We start from the raw sequence: 14,714 nt of genomic DNA, 5'->3' as shown, positions 1-14,714 counted from the left end.
TGTCTGAAGTTACTGGGACTCGTGGTAGAGCACTGTTGAGGCCAGAACAGTGCGAACAGGTGATGTCGTGGATTGCTGACAATGCTTCGAGCAATTTGTCCACCACCAGTCAGTCTTCCACGCAGTCCACCCATGTCACCGAAATCCCCACTCCTCCAGCTCCTGCACCTCAGCCTCCTCCCCCCCAGTCTGCCCCCTCCCAGGAAAATTTGCCATTTGAACCGGCATACTCTGAGGAACTGTTTTCTGGACCCTTCCCACAGTCACAAACCACTTGTCCGGTTGCTGCTGAGCAATTTTCCGATGCCCAGGTTTTCCACCAGTCACAGTCTGTGGGTGATGATGACCTTCTTGACGTAGTGGAAGTGTGTAAAGAGGTGTCCGACGATGAGGAGACACGGTTGTCAGACAGTGGGGAAGTTGTTGTCAGGGCAGGAAGTCCGAGGGGGGAGCAGACTGAGGGATCGGAGGATGATGAGGTGACAGACCCAAGCTGGGTTGAGAGGCCGGGTGAACACAGTGCTTCTGAGACGGAGGAGAGTCCTCGACCTGAACAGGTTGGAAGAGGCAGTGGTGGGGCCAGACGGAGAGGCAGGGCCAGAGCTGGTGCATCAGCGCCACTGTCAACTAGTGAAGCTCCCGTGGTGAGGGCTCTTGCGGCGAGGGCTAGATCTTCAGAAGTGTGGAGGTTCTTTAAGGAAACACCGGATGACCGACGGACTGTGGTGTGCAACATTTGCCAAACCAGGCTCAGCAGGGGTTCCACCACTACTAGCTTAACTACCACCAGTATGCGCAGGCATATGAATGCTAAGCACCCCACTCAGTGGCAACAAGCCCGTTCACCTCCGGCCGTGCACACCACTGCTCCTTCCCCTGTGTCAGCTGCTAGTCAGCCCCCTGCCCAGGACCCTGGCACAAAAACCCCATCGTCGCCTCCACGATCCTCCACAGCATCCACCAGCGTTCAGCTCTCCATACCCCAGACGCTGGAGCGGAAACGCAAATATAGTGCAACCCACCCGCACGCCCAAGCCCTTAATGTGCACATCTCCAGATTGCTTAGCCTGGAGATGCTGCCCTATAGGCTAGTAGAGACCGAGGCCTTTCGCAACCTCATGGCGGCGGCCGCCCCTCGGTATTCGGTCCCCAGCCGCCACTACTTTTCCCGATGTGCCGTCCCAGCCCTGCACCAGCACGTGTCAGACAACATCATCCGTGCCCAGACCAACGCCGTTTCTGACAAGGTCCACCTGACCACGGACACGTGGACGAGTGCTGCCGGGCAGGGCCACTATATATCGCTGACGGCACATTGGGTTAACTTGGTGGAGGCTGGGACCGAGTCTGACCCTGGGGCTGCTCATATACTGCCGACGCCGAGGATTGCGGGGCCTACCTCGGTCCAGGTGTTTCAGGCCTACTATGCCTCCTCCTCCTCCCACCCCTCCTCCACCACCTCCTCCTCCGAACTACCATCCGTGGGCACGGCGCCATCAGTCGGTAGCTCTAGGCACAGCAGCAGTGCCGTCGCTAAGCGACAGCAGGCGGTGCTCAAACTGCTGAGCCTAGGCGACAAAAGGCACACCGCCCAAGAGCTATTACAGGGCATCACGGCGCAGACTGATCTGTGGCTGGCACCGCTGAACCTCAAGCCGGGAATGGTTGTGTGTGACAACGGCCGTAACCTGGTGGCGGCTCTGCAACTCGGCAGACTGACACATGTGCCATGCCTGGCCCATGTGTTAAATCTGATAGTGCAGCGTTTCCTCAAGACATACCCCAATCTGTCTGATTTGCTCACGAAGGTGCGCCGCATCTGTGCGCATTTCAGGAAGTCCAGCCCAGATGCTGCCACTCTCAGGGCAGCGCAGCGCCGCCTCCAACTGCCCGCTCACCGACTGTTGTGCGACGTGCCCACGAGGTGGAATTCAACACTGACCATGTTATCCAGAGTTTACCAGCAGCGCAGAGCGATTGTAGACTGCCAGATGTCAACTTCCACCAGAACTGGTAGTCAGGTCAGTCAGCTTCCTCAAGTCTACAATGAGGAGTGGACGTGGATGTCTGATATCTGTCAGGTGCTGAGTAACTTTGAGGAGTCAACACAGATGGTCAGTGGCGATGCCGCCATCATCAGCCTCACCATCCCGCTGCTTGGCCTGTTGAAAAACTCTCTGGTCAGCATGAAGTCGGAAGCTTTGCGCTCGTCACAAGAGACGGGGGAAGAATATTCCCTTGTTGATAGCCAAAGCACCCTGAGGTCTGTTTCTCAGCGCATATCGGAGGAGGTGGAGGTGGAGGAGGATGAGGAGGAAGAGGAGGAGAATGTTGGCGAGACACAAGAGGGGACCATTGTTGAGTCCTTCACTGTTCAGCGTGTATGGGCAGAAGAAGAGGAGTTGGAGGAGGAGGAAATGGACAGTCAGGCCAGTGAGGGGAGTGAATTCTTACGCGTTGGTACTCTGGCGCATATGGCAGATTTCATGCTAGGCTGCCTATCCCGTGACCCTCGCGTTCAAAGAATTTATTCCAGCACCGATTACTGGGTGTTCACTCTCCTGGACCCACGGTACAAGCAAAATCTTTCCACTCTCATCCCTGCAGAGGAAAGGAGTGTGAGAATGCATGAATACCAGCAGGCCCTGGTGCACAAGCTGAAACAGTATTTCCCTTCTGACAGCGCTGGCGGCAGAGTGCGTAGTTCTGCGGGACAAGTAGCGAGGGAGAGTAGGCGAGCAGGCAGCTTGTCCAGCACTGGCAAGGGTACGCTTTACAAGGCTTTTGCCAGCTTTATGTCACCCCAGCAAGACACTGTCACCTGTCCCCAGTCTCGGCAGAGTAGGGCTGATCTTTACAGAAAGATGGTGAGGGAGTACGTAGCTGACCATACCATCGTCCTAAATGATCACACAGCTCCCTACAACTACTGGGTTTCAAAGCTGGACATGTGGCACGAACTGGCGCTGTACGCCTTGGAGGTTCTTGCCTGCCCTGCCGCTAGCGTCTTGTCCGAGCGGGTTTTCAGTGCAGCTGGTGGCATCATCACCGATAAGCGTACACGCCTGTCGACTGACAGCGCTGACAGGCTGACGCTTATTAAAATGAATAAAGGCTGGATTTCTCAGAATTTCCAATCTCCACCAGGTGAAGGAAGCTCAACCTGAATAATTGATCCACTCCTCCTCCTCCTCCTCATTTTCCTCCTTCTCCTCCTCTTTGTACAGTAAAGCAGAGGAAAATGGCTATTTTTTGACAGGGCCCACTGGCTCTTGCTATAGTACTTCATGCATTTAATTTTTCTGGAGGGCCACCTACCCGGTCCTCTGTTTGAAACAATTTTTGTGAGTGCCACATACAGGCACTCAATCTATTCCATTTTTCTGGAGGGCCACCTACCCGGTCCTCTGTTTTAAAAAATTTTTGGGACTGCCACATACAGGCACTCAATCTATTCCATTTTACTGCAGGGCCACCTACCTGCTCCTCTGGTTTGAAACATTTTTGGGACTGCCACATACAGGCACTCAATCTATTCCATTTTACTGGAGGGCACCTACCTGCTCCTCTGGTTTGAACAATTTTTGGGACTGCCACATACAGGCACTCAATCTATTCCATTTTACTGGAGGGCCACCTACCTGCTCCTCTGGTTTGAAGAATTTTTGGGACTGCCACATACAGGCACTCAATCTATTCCATTTTACTGGAGGGCCACCTACCTGCTCCTCTGGTTTGAAACATTTTTGGGACTGCCACATACAGGCACTCAATCTATTCCATTTTACTGGAGGGCCACCTACCTGCTCCTCTGGTTTGAAGAATTTTTGGGACTGCCACATACAGGCACTCAATCTATTCCATTTTACTGGAGGGCCACCTACCTGCTCCTCTGGTTTGAAACATTTTTGGGACTGCCACATACAGGCACTCAATCTATTCCATTTTACTGCAGGGCCACCTACCTGCTCCTCTGGTTTGAACAATTTTTGGGACTGCCACATACAGGCACTCAATCTATTCCATTTTACTGGAGGGCCACCTACCTGCTCCTCTGGTTTGAAACATTTTTGGGACTGCCACATACAGGCACTCAATCTATTCCATTTTACTGCAGGGCCACCTACCTGCTCCTCTGGTTTGAAGAATTTTTGGGACTGCCACATACAGGCACTCAATCTATTCCATTTTACTGCAGGGCCACCTACCTGCTCCTCTGGTTTGAACAATTTTTGGGACTGCCACATACAGGCACTCAATCTATTCCATTTTACTGGAGGGCCACCTACCTGCTCCTCTGGTTTGAAGAATTTTTGGGACTGCCACATACAGGCACTCAATCTATTCCATTTTACTGGAGGGCCACCTACCTGCTCCTCTGGTTTGAAACATTTTTGGGACTGCCACATACAGGCACTCAATCTATCCCATTTTACTGGAGGGCCACCTACCTGCTCCTCTGGTTTGAAAAATGTTTGGGACTGCCACATACAGGCACTATCCAAATTAAATTGTCTCCATAGCAGCCTCCACACGTTGTCTCCATTGCTACCTCCAAAAGTCGTCCATATAGCTGCCTCCATACATCGTCCCTTTATCAAACGAGGTGTGTCAGGCAGAAATTTGGGTTGTTTTCATGGATTCCACATCAAAGTTGTTAACTTTGTCGCCACCCTGCTGTGTTATCCACAAAATATACTGGCAAACTTTTACCATTTAGGGATATTATTTCAGCGCTTCTTGCGCATCTGTTTACATTCCCCTCACCCGGCATATCCTAAACTTATAAGAACGCTACTACACTTGATCTTATACAAAAGGTTCTTAGAAGTGCTGTTTGGGGAGTAGCCTAGAGACAGGGGCTTGGATTGGCGAAAGCTCGCCTGGCAGCGGAACGCCAGCTCCATGCGCATCATGCGCTTCTTGCGCATCTGTTTACATTCCCCTCACCCGCCATATCCCAAACTTATAAGAACGCTACTACACTTAACTTGGTGCAGGCTGGGACCGAGTCTGACCCTGGGGCTGGTCATATACTGCCGACGCAGAGAATTGCGGGGCCTACCTCGGTCCAGGTCTCAAAGGCCTACTATACCTCCTCCCACCCCTCCTCCACCTCCTCCTCCTCCGAATTACCATCCGTGGGCATGGCGCCATCAGTCGGTAGCTCTAGGCACAGCAGCAGTGCCGTCGCTAAGCGACAGCAGGCGGTGCTGAAACTGCTGAGCCTAGGCGATAAAAGGCACACCGCCCAAGAGCTATTACAGGGCATTCCACATCAAAGTTGTTAACTTTGTCGCCACCCTGCTGTGTAATCCACAAAATATACTTGCAAACTTTTACCATTTAGGGATATTATTTCAGCGCTTCTTGCGCATCTGTTTACATTCCCCTCACCCGCCATATCCTAAACTTATAAGAACGCTACTACACTTGATCTTATACAAAAGGTTCTTAGAAGTGCTGTTTGGGGAGTAGCCTATAGACAGGGGCTTGGATTGGCGAAAGCTCGCCTGGCAGCGGAGCGCCAGCTCCATGCCAAGATCCATGCCAAGATCCAACTAACATAGTTTTAACTGCAGCACCTTTAATCTACTACTAGTTCACTGCCTCCATACATGGTCCCCTTATCAAACGAGCTGTGTCAGGCAGAATTTTGGGTTGTTTTCATGGCTTCCATGTTAACTTTGTCGCCACCCTGCTGTGTAATCCACAAAATATACTGGCAAACTTTTATCATGTAGCGATATTATTTGAGCGCTTCTTGCTCACCTCCTTTGGTTCCTCTCTGCCACCCATTGGTTTGAAGCCTGAGTCCATTTAGGGTATGTCGCCATGCCACTCTCTAGCCTTCCGCTGCTGCCGCTGCCTCTGCATGCCGTCCCCTATAGTGTCAGGGTCAATTATTGGATGTTTTAGATGCTATCTAGCTTCATTCTGTCACTCTGTCATGGCCATGCTGTTGCCCATAATTTTGGCATAATGGTGCGATTAGGCAGCCTCAGAGGCATCCATGCATGCTGCCCCTGCTGTTTCCTGTCCATTTCCGTGGTGTTTCCATCCTTTTCTGAGGTTCCCAGGTGTTTGGCCAAGCTTCCCTGTGCAGAGCCTTGGTCCCCTTGAAAAATGCTCGAGTCTCCCATTGACTTCAATGGGGTTCGTTATTCGAGACGAGCACTCGAGCATCGGGAAAAGTTCGTCTCGAATAACGAGTACCCGAGCATTTTAGTGTTCGCTCATCTCTAGTAAAGATCAATCAATATTTTTAGCAGGAAATATATTTTTCAGGGTTTTTTTTGTGTTAAAATAGTTTCATAAAATGCATCTGATGATCTATTAATCTAAATTTTTTTTGTGTCTTGTAGAACTGGTATTTTATGGCCCATTTTACTGAACTGGAGACTCCTGGAATGATACTGGAAACCATCCAACTGTTATCAGAACTAAATGCTGCGAAGACCTACTTTTGCTTCTCTGGAGTAAACAGCTGGATGAAACTAATTTTAAAAAATGCCTGATTTATGACAATCCAGTATCAGATTTGAGAATTTGGGAGATACAAAATAAAACCAAACCCTCACCATCTGCTCCAGGAGTAAATATGTTGTGCTATGCGTTTAGATGTTTCCCTCAATAATGCAGACTTGTTGTAAGGTATTCATCTGAATACAAGAGTAAGAAGAGAAATTCTGCCTGTCAAGATGACCTCGGAGGATGTGGCTGCTTCTGTTTTACCGTCGGTGGATAGAAAAGTGATATCTTCTCCATCAACTGGAGATGAAAATTCTAAGGATACTTTGGATACTAGTGTTATAAAAAGATCCCGAACAGTCCAAGACCAAGGGAATGCTGCATCCATCACTAGGTTACAAGGGCACCATGTCGAGAATTCGGCAACAAAGTCTTTTTTAATCGCAAGTAAGGAGGAAACCAGAGAAAGCGTGAACGATGAAGATGATCTACAAGAGAAACCTTGCATATCAAATGCCGTTGACTACTTCAGCCTAAATAGTAAAGCATTAGAGAAGGCATGCAAAGCCAACCTAGGGTTTAATCAGTTCTGCCGGTCGTATAACCCTCTCAAAGGTAAAAATATGTGTCTAGAGCCTCGGATTCCTGCAGTGCTGACCGAAATTAGTTTTAAAGTGGATAGATCCCTGGTGGACGGGGGGACATTAGAGGCAGGGTTGATGGTAAATGATCGCTGCACAGATGAAGTTAGTTGCATTCCTACATTACATGTAACTTCTCCCGCTCAGAAAAGCTCTTTATGTTCCACAAATAACCAGTGTGTTTTGGGCAGCCCCTTGCAGACAGGGAAAAGAAATAGCCCTGGCAGTCTCGTCACCGCTTCCCGTCATTTTAATGGCCATTCTGAAAGCTGTGACAGTAGCGATGGCCGCGTGGGTTTCTGGAGTGAAGAAGGTCATCATGTGAATAATCAATCAAGGTTGTGTTCAGAAAAAGCACCAGTATTTCCCGGTGACGGCGCACATGGACACGATTTACTCTGTGTTATGTCCTCAGATCCATTACAACGTCAAGAGACCTGTGAAAGCTTCATGGATGAAACAGATAACGATTTGTCGAGAAGCAGGAAGGACCGCTCGACTCTGCTGGTCAGGAGGTTTTGTAAAAATTATAAAGAGGTGAAAAAGTCTGTTTATACGGGGACAAGTGCAATTGTTAAATCGCTGCCATCTGGTCACATTGGGACAAGGGCATGCTGTTCTGTAGAAAGAAGGCGAGAAATGACAAATGAAGCGAAGAGCCGCTGGAAAACTGCTCAATGTCTGAACTCTTGGTCAGGTTCATCCAGAAGAAGAGATCTGCTCTGCTACTTGGTGAGGATGACACTATGTGAGGTAAGGTCTTCATTGATATTTGCTTGTGTATGTTGTCTACATTGTTAGGTTTGAATTTTTTCCATGGAGAGAAGGCACTTTATTAATAGCAATAAAGGACACACTTGTGTCTGGCTTTCTGTTTTTGGAGAGCGTAACCGAAAGGAATAACAAAGGACCTTCCATTTACCATTAAAGGTAAGCTGATGGTAGTTGGCTATTACGTACCTCCCTGTGCCGTTCCTGTGTGTCCCAAGATTTATTTCTTATATATTTGCATGGCCACATTTCTGTAAAAAATAAGTTTATAAGATATGCAAGATCCGTAATATAATTTATGCACACCCAGGGGGCCGTGCCGAGAACCGTTGATGTCATCGGCTTCTCTTTTCAGATCTCACCGGCTCTCCGAACGCGGCTGGCACGTCCCCAGGGAGCCAGCAGAGCGCCACAGGCTAATTTGCATATCTTATAAACATATTTTTTTACAGAAATATAGGCATGCAAAGATATAAGAAACGTAGCTTGGGACACACGGGAACAGGATGGGAAGGTTAGTAATAGTCTTCTATCATCAGGCAATCTGATGGTAGTTATCCTTTAACTATAATGTTACCTTCCATTACACTTCCATTATAAATGGTGAGAAAAGGCAGAGTGCCTTTTTTTTTTTTTTTTTTTTTTTTTTTTTTTTAGTACGATGTTTAAAGGGAACCTGTCACCAGGAGACCCCTTTTCAGCAACCCCCACGTCCCCATAGAGCGTTGCACATACACTGCCAAACATTTTTGGCATGAAAAATCGTTTTTGCGGAACAAAAAATATCTTATATATTACCTATGAATGACATGTGCTGTGTGACTAGTCAAATCGCCCTTTGGACGGGGCTCAGGGGGAGTAGTTTCCCCCCACCGTCGGGAAACCGCTCCTCCGTGTGCAATTTTCAAAAGAATACTCACACCCCTCACCAACCCTTCTCCTTCATTCTTACTCTCCTGGCTTTCTGCCCCTGCACACATTACCTACCCACATCTCGCCCGATGTCCTGAATTCTTGCTGACGCATTGTCGTGCCTGCACGGTCAGCATGTCTCGTACTGTACACACGGACTGCGCATGAGCTACACATGCCGACTCGGAGTAGCTACGTAGACAGTGAGGCTATCGAGTCTAACTTTGCATTAGTTTTGCATGTCCTATTAGTTGGCTCTGTTTACACCAAAAAAAATGAGTGTACGTCCCCTTTGCCACGTACTTTTGTTGTACTACTCGTAAACTGTCTAAAACCTTTGATAAATGTGATGCACAACGAGACATTGCCCATTGTCTGAATTTTCTGACAATCTCTTTTTATTTGTAGTTTTGTGTTTTCTTTGTTGTTTTTTTTTTTTATAATTGTTTACAAAGTTGACAAAAATGGAGTCGATGGCGGTTGTGTGTTTAGTGACACTAAATTATTAAACTGCCTTTTGTATTAAGCAATTCACACTCTGATTAGCAGCGGAGAACATGAATAATTTACCATGAAAATTGTAATAGGATTATACCTGACCTTAATCCTTTCACAGCCAAAAGCTTTTCAACAGAGTCTTCAATATGATTTCTGTATGTACTTTGTAGCTATCCCAGATAAGTTCCCTACTCGGAGAGAAAAATGACTTTGCTCCAGGCCAGGCTGCTTCTAGGTGACATGGAATATAATTTTACACTTAAAACGTTCCTCCATTGATAGATTTATAAATCCTATTACAATTACGTTTTAGTTTGTAGCCTAAAATGAAAAGAGTGTTGTGTTTTTCACTTCAAGGCTATAGTCAATGAAGACAAGTTGGGAGGTAACTGGAATTACCGTATTTTTCAGACTATAAGGCGAACCGGAGTATAAGGCGCACCATCATTAACTGTCTGCTAAAACGTCTAGGTTCATATATAAGGCGCACCGGATTATAAGGCACACCTGAGTATAAGGATGAATGACCAGCAGGTGGCAGACCTGTGCACAGTTCAAGACAGCTGTTGTCTGTAAGTGCGGTTCATATATAAGGCGCACTGGACTATAAGGCGCACCTTTGATTTCTGAGAAAATCAAAGGATTTTTTGTGCGCCTTATAGTCCGAAAAATATGGTGCTGTAGCCCTTTACTTCCTCCCTGCCAAAAAAGTGGGAGAAGTGGCTAGACTGACAAGTGTGTGTCTATATGTGTGTCTTATGTGCAAGAGAAAGAGAGGAATGTCTAGAATATTGTGAGCTACACAGGTTTGGCTTCAAGGTACTACTTCATCAGCATCTTACATTGGCCTTCAAAGCATAACTGTAAAGTTTGTTTTCCACTCACTGCATAGCTGAAGTAACATTATTCCAATATACATTAATTACTTTATTGCAGCTTTTTCTCCGCTGATCCTGCGCTTTCTGTTTGTCTCAACCCCTCTCCCATTCAGCCCTGCATTCTGGTTGCAGGGAACAAACCATACTGTGTAACAAGAGAAGCTGGCTACGGACTGCCGGGTCACTAAAGAATGAGGTTTAGGGGCTGTGCAATGTACTTGTTTCCATCTCTACTCAGTAATAACAGCTCCTTAATTTCATCTGTGTAATGTCTGCCCTCATGTTCCCATATATAGTCCACCTCCTTCCCCTGCAGCTGCTTTAGGCTGCATTCACACTGCCGCATGGGGGACGTATATATGGCCGATATGTCCCCCATAGACGGCAATGGGCGCATGTGCGGCACCGTACCGCTCCGTACCCGGGAAAAAGATAGGACATGTCCTATCTATTCCCGTATTATGGCGCCGTGCGCCATACATCCCTACGGTGAGGGGCGGGGTGACTAGCGCTTACCTCTTCTCCCCGCGCAATGACAGAATATCATCCATAAACCTGCTCTTCTCACCACCCCCTTCTCTCTAGGCTTTGACAAGGCTGCAGTCTGGTCAGTGAGATAGGGGAGGGTCAGCACAGCAGTAGTAAGTGTTTGTGTGTGTGTTGTATGTCAGTAGCTGCTTTCTTATCTTTCCCTGTACTCCCCACCGCCCTCTATCCTGGGAAGAGGGGAAGAGTTAGAGCATCTGCTGAACATCTTGGCTTATACATCCAATGTAGTTGATAGTGTGTGTATAGAAGTCATAATGCTGTATTGGATTATAGGTGTATATGTGTGTATATATGTATGTGTGTGGGTCACTGTAACTGTAATGTACGTGAGTATACAAAACCGACATTGAATTTATCAGGTTAGGTTTACTGTGTTGTAACACTGAGGAGATAATTCAGCCTGAGATTCTGTGTCCTGATTGTCTGGGCTGCTAGTGCATTTGAAAACACTCAGCATTATGGGAAGTGAGGAAAGCTACTCTGGTCTCCATGCCGTTAGCTGATGTCACACCCAGAGAAGCTGGGGATGATTATACGAGAAGGGCTGATAGACTTTTCTGGCTGGATCATGGGCTGGAAGCCAGCAGCACAATATAGGTATCATTGGAGTTGTTGGAACTATTTTTGGCCAGTTAACTCTGGAGTTATGCTTTAAAATGAGAGTACACCATGACAGTGATTTATCTTAAAAAAGGGTTGCTTGGAGAAATACCCAGATACCATACCAGGGTTCTCCGTGCTGGATCAATCACTGATAACTTGACTTCCAGCATTGTTCCAGCACTAGATCAGTTAGTTGTTCCTTCAATTCTTCTCAGTGACAATATGAATGATGGATGACTATTGGCTGTTTAAATAGACTGAGCTTCTCCTCAGCATGAAGATCTGTGGTACACCATAGATGATGTCCAAAATCCTCTGTCAGGTGAAAAGTGTAAAGGAGTCCCCTTCATCATTTGGTCTAAGCCCCAGTCCACATCTCCATTAGTTCAGATATTGTGAGCCAAAACCAGGTCAAGCCTATCCAGTCCCCATTATACCTCTCACCTCTGTAGAGTTGCTGGAAAGACTTGCGCCTGTTCTGTGTGTTCGAATACTCCTGGTTTTGGCTCCCAATAACTAATGGAAATCGCTAAAGACCGAAATAGTGATGGGAGTCTTCAAGCAACCAGCACTTTTTAAAGATTAGAATGATGCAAAAATGTGTCCATCTATCATCAGATCAAGGATTGTAAACCAAACACACTGACATTCTGGTGTGTGCCCCCACTGGCAGGATCTTCTGTTTTTTTTTAAGCTTCTTATGTTAAAAAAAAAAGCATTTTAAAATTATGCAAATGAGAGTGAGGGGCTCCCTTCTCCATAGGAGTTAATGGACCCTGGAGCCCCTCGGGTGCATTTGCATAATTTTTAAAACCCCATTTAAACCCAAAGGGCATAAAAAGCTAAAAGAACAGCAGATCCTGCAGAGGGGGCGCACACCAGTATGTATGTCTGTATGTTTGGTTTACAATCCTTGATCTGGTGATAGATGTCCTTTTAAAGGTAATTTACCATCAAAATCCAACATAATAACCCAGAGACTCTTTCTCCTAGATCCAGTCACTGTGACTGTGGTAATCTTCTTATATTTATCCAAGGTCTCCTTCATTCTAAAATCAACTTTTATAATTATGCTAATAAGGGCTCTGCTGGGTGTTTCTAGTGCTGTATCTTCACAATGAGCAGAGCAGGTCTCCCCTTGCACTGCCAGTAACATCAAGTGAAGAGACTCATTAGTAGGTGTCCCTGGTTTATCATGCTTGATTTTGATGGTTGATTTTCTTTTAAGATGGAACCAAATGAAAGGTCACCAGATACAACACTAGGGGCAGCATTGTACACATTGTTCTATAGTCTACTTTATCCTGATCTGTTGTAATAATCTAAAGAAAAATATTTACACATTTCCATTGGATAAGTTGGGGGGGTTCCCCTAAGCAGCAGACAAGGGTAGGGGAAGACAGTGTAACAGCCTGTAAACCTACAACATGGATGGACTCTTGTAACGCCCCCCATAGCCCTTATAGCTAATTAACATCATTTTAAAAGTTGATTTTAAAGATAATGATCACAATCACAGTGCCTGGTTTATCATGCTGGATTTTGATGATCGATTTCCTTTCCATTTATTCTCTTTGTAAAAGGCCCCTTTCACACTGCATGTATGTTTGCGGCCAGATATACGTCTCCATAGACGGCTATAGGCACCCGGCCAATGTTGTGCCATCCTGTGCACGGGGGAAAAGGTAGAACATGCCCTTTCACCATGTTTACGGCCGAGTGGTGCTGATTTTTTTTGGAGAGGGGAGATCAGCAGTGGGAATATAGCCAAAATCCCACCATTATGTACACATGATTATTATTCACCTAATATCAACTTCAAAATGTGTAGGAAGAGGACCACCCAGTCCTGTACCCATGGTCATGGTCAGATAAGTGAAGATGTCTCCACTAGCTTTACATTAATGACTACCTGAAATGCAGAGGTTGATATTTGTTTTACATTTTTGGAGTACTAGAGACACCTAGTGGTTCCTACAAAACTTTGCTTTTGTTTGGTAAGTGTTATTCTCTGCATTTTTAAATTCTCCTTTTTGGGCCGCAGGGTAGTCCAGTTTTTAATAGTAAGGGCTTATTCAGACGGATGTGTCCGCTGCACAAAAAATACGGATATGTTATGTTCAGTCCGTATTGTATCCTCCACCCATCCATTTTTTTTTTTTTTTTTTTTTTTTTTTTTTTTTTTTACATCCGTAAGTCAATGGTTTTCTTTCACATCCGCAAAAAAAATAGACTGATGGTTTTCTAATGTATTTTCTGCACAGCCCAGGGCTGCGTCATCCGTGTGAGGTCCATTTTAGTTTTTGGCAGATTCATCAACTTCTATGGAGGTCTGAGGTTTGTACATGCTGCTATTTTTCCCTTCCTGTCTGCACAGCCGTGAAAAAAAAACAATGGGGGTCATTTACTAAGGGCCCGATTCGCGTTTTCCCAACGTGTTACCCGAATATTTCCGATTTGTGCCGATTTTCCCTGAATTGCCCTGGGATTTTGGCGCACGCGATCGGATAGTGGCACATCGGCGCTGGCATGCACGCGACGGAAATCGGGGGGGGGCGTGGCCGAACGAAAACCCGACGGATTCGGAAAAAAAAAATCTGTCGCGGAGCTTGCACTTACCTTCACTCAGCCCGGCTCGGTGAACTCCAGCGCGTTCCGATGCTTTTCAGCGCAGCAGCGCCACCTGGTGGACGGCGGAGGAACTACCTTAATAAATCCCGGCCGGACCCGAATCCAGCGCAGAGAACGCGCCGCTGGATCGCGAATGGACCGGGTAAGTAAATCTGCCCCAATGTGTGAACAGAACCATAGAAATAAGTGGGTCAGTATGCAAAAAAAGGGTAGCCTATGCACCTGAAAATGCCCGTCTATGTCATAGAAAGTTCTACAGCTTTTCAATATTTAGTACCTCGTGTATCTATTCCTCAGTATATTTTTATTATAAGATCTATTAAGGCTGTCATTCAAAAAGGAGCCTTCATTGTCCCTTCCAGTAACTAAAACTCTGTCTTTGGTCATGCAGGTTTGGGGCTTGTTACAGTCTCAGAACCGTAACCATCGGCAATATTTCTATGGCCAACCCTCAGGGATTATTCACTCTGTGTCCCCCGCTTTTAGAGGTTTTTATATATTTTTTTAAAGGGCACCTGCCTTTCCACCTCTGAAACTGCATTATCTCTACATGGCCCTTTCACCCTGTGGGGCAGCTCTCTACAGGGCCCTGTCACCCTGTGGGGCAGCTCTCTACAGGGCCCTGTCACCCTGTGGGGCAGCTCTCTACAGGGCCCTGTCACCCTGTGGGGCAGCTCTCTACAGGGCCCTGTCACCCTGTGGGGCAGCTCTCTACAGGGCCCTGTCACCCTGTGGGGCAGCTCTCTACAGGGCCCTGTCA

At 46.8% G+C, this 14,714-nt stretch overlaps 1 protein-coding gene across 6 annotated transcripts in view; it reads left to right on the top strand.

The window, feature by feature from the left end:
* PLCE1 (phospholipase C epsilon 1) overlaps positions 1-14,714 on the top strand; it is a 200,452-nt gene that overhangs the window by 27,238 nt on the left and 158,500 nt on the right. For all 6 annotated transcript variants that reach the window (XM_072129841.1, XM_072129840.1, XM_072129842.1 and 3 more), the window contains exon 2: positions 6,366-7,865. In XM_072129841.1, coding sequence (XP_071985942.1) covers positions 6,702-7,865 — 1,164 coding nt within the window. In that variant the 5' untranslated portion in view covers positions 6,366-6,701. The remainder of the gene's footprint in view (positions 1-6,365; positions 7,866-14,714) is intronic.

This window comes from Engystomops pustulosus, chromosome 11 (genome assembly GCF_040894005.1).
Source record: "Engystomops pustulosus chromosome 11, aEngPut4.maternal, whole genome shotgun sequence".
Lineage (NCBI taxonomy): Eukaryota > Metazoa > Chordata > Amphibia > Anura > Leptodactylidae > Engystomops > Engystomops pustulosus.
This window is presented reverse-complemented; position numbering and strand designations above follow the sequence as displayed.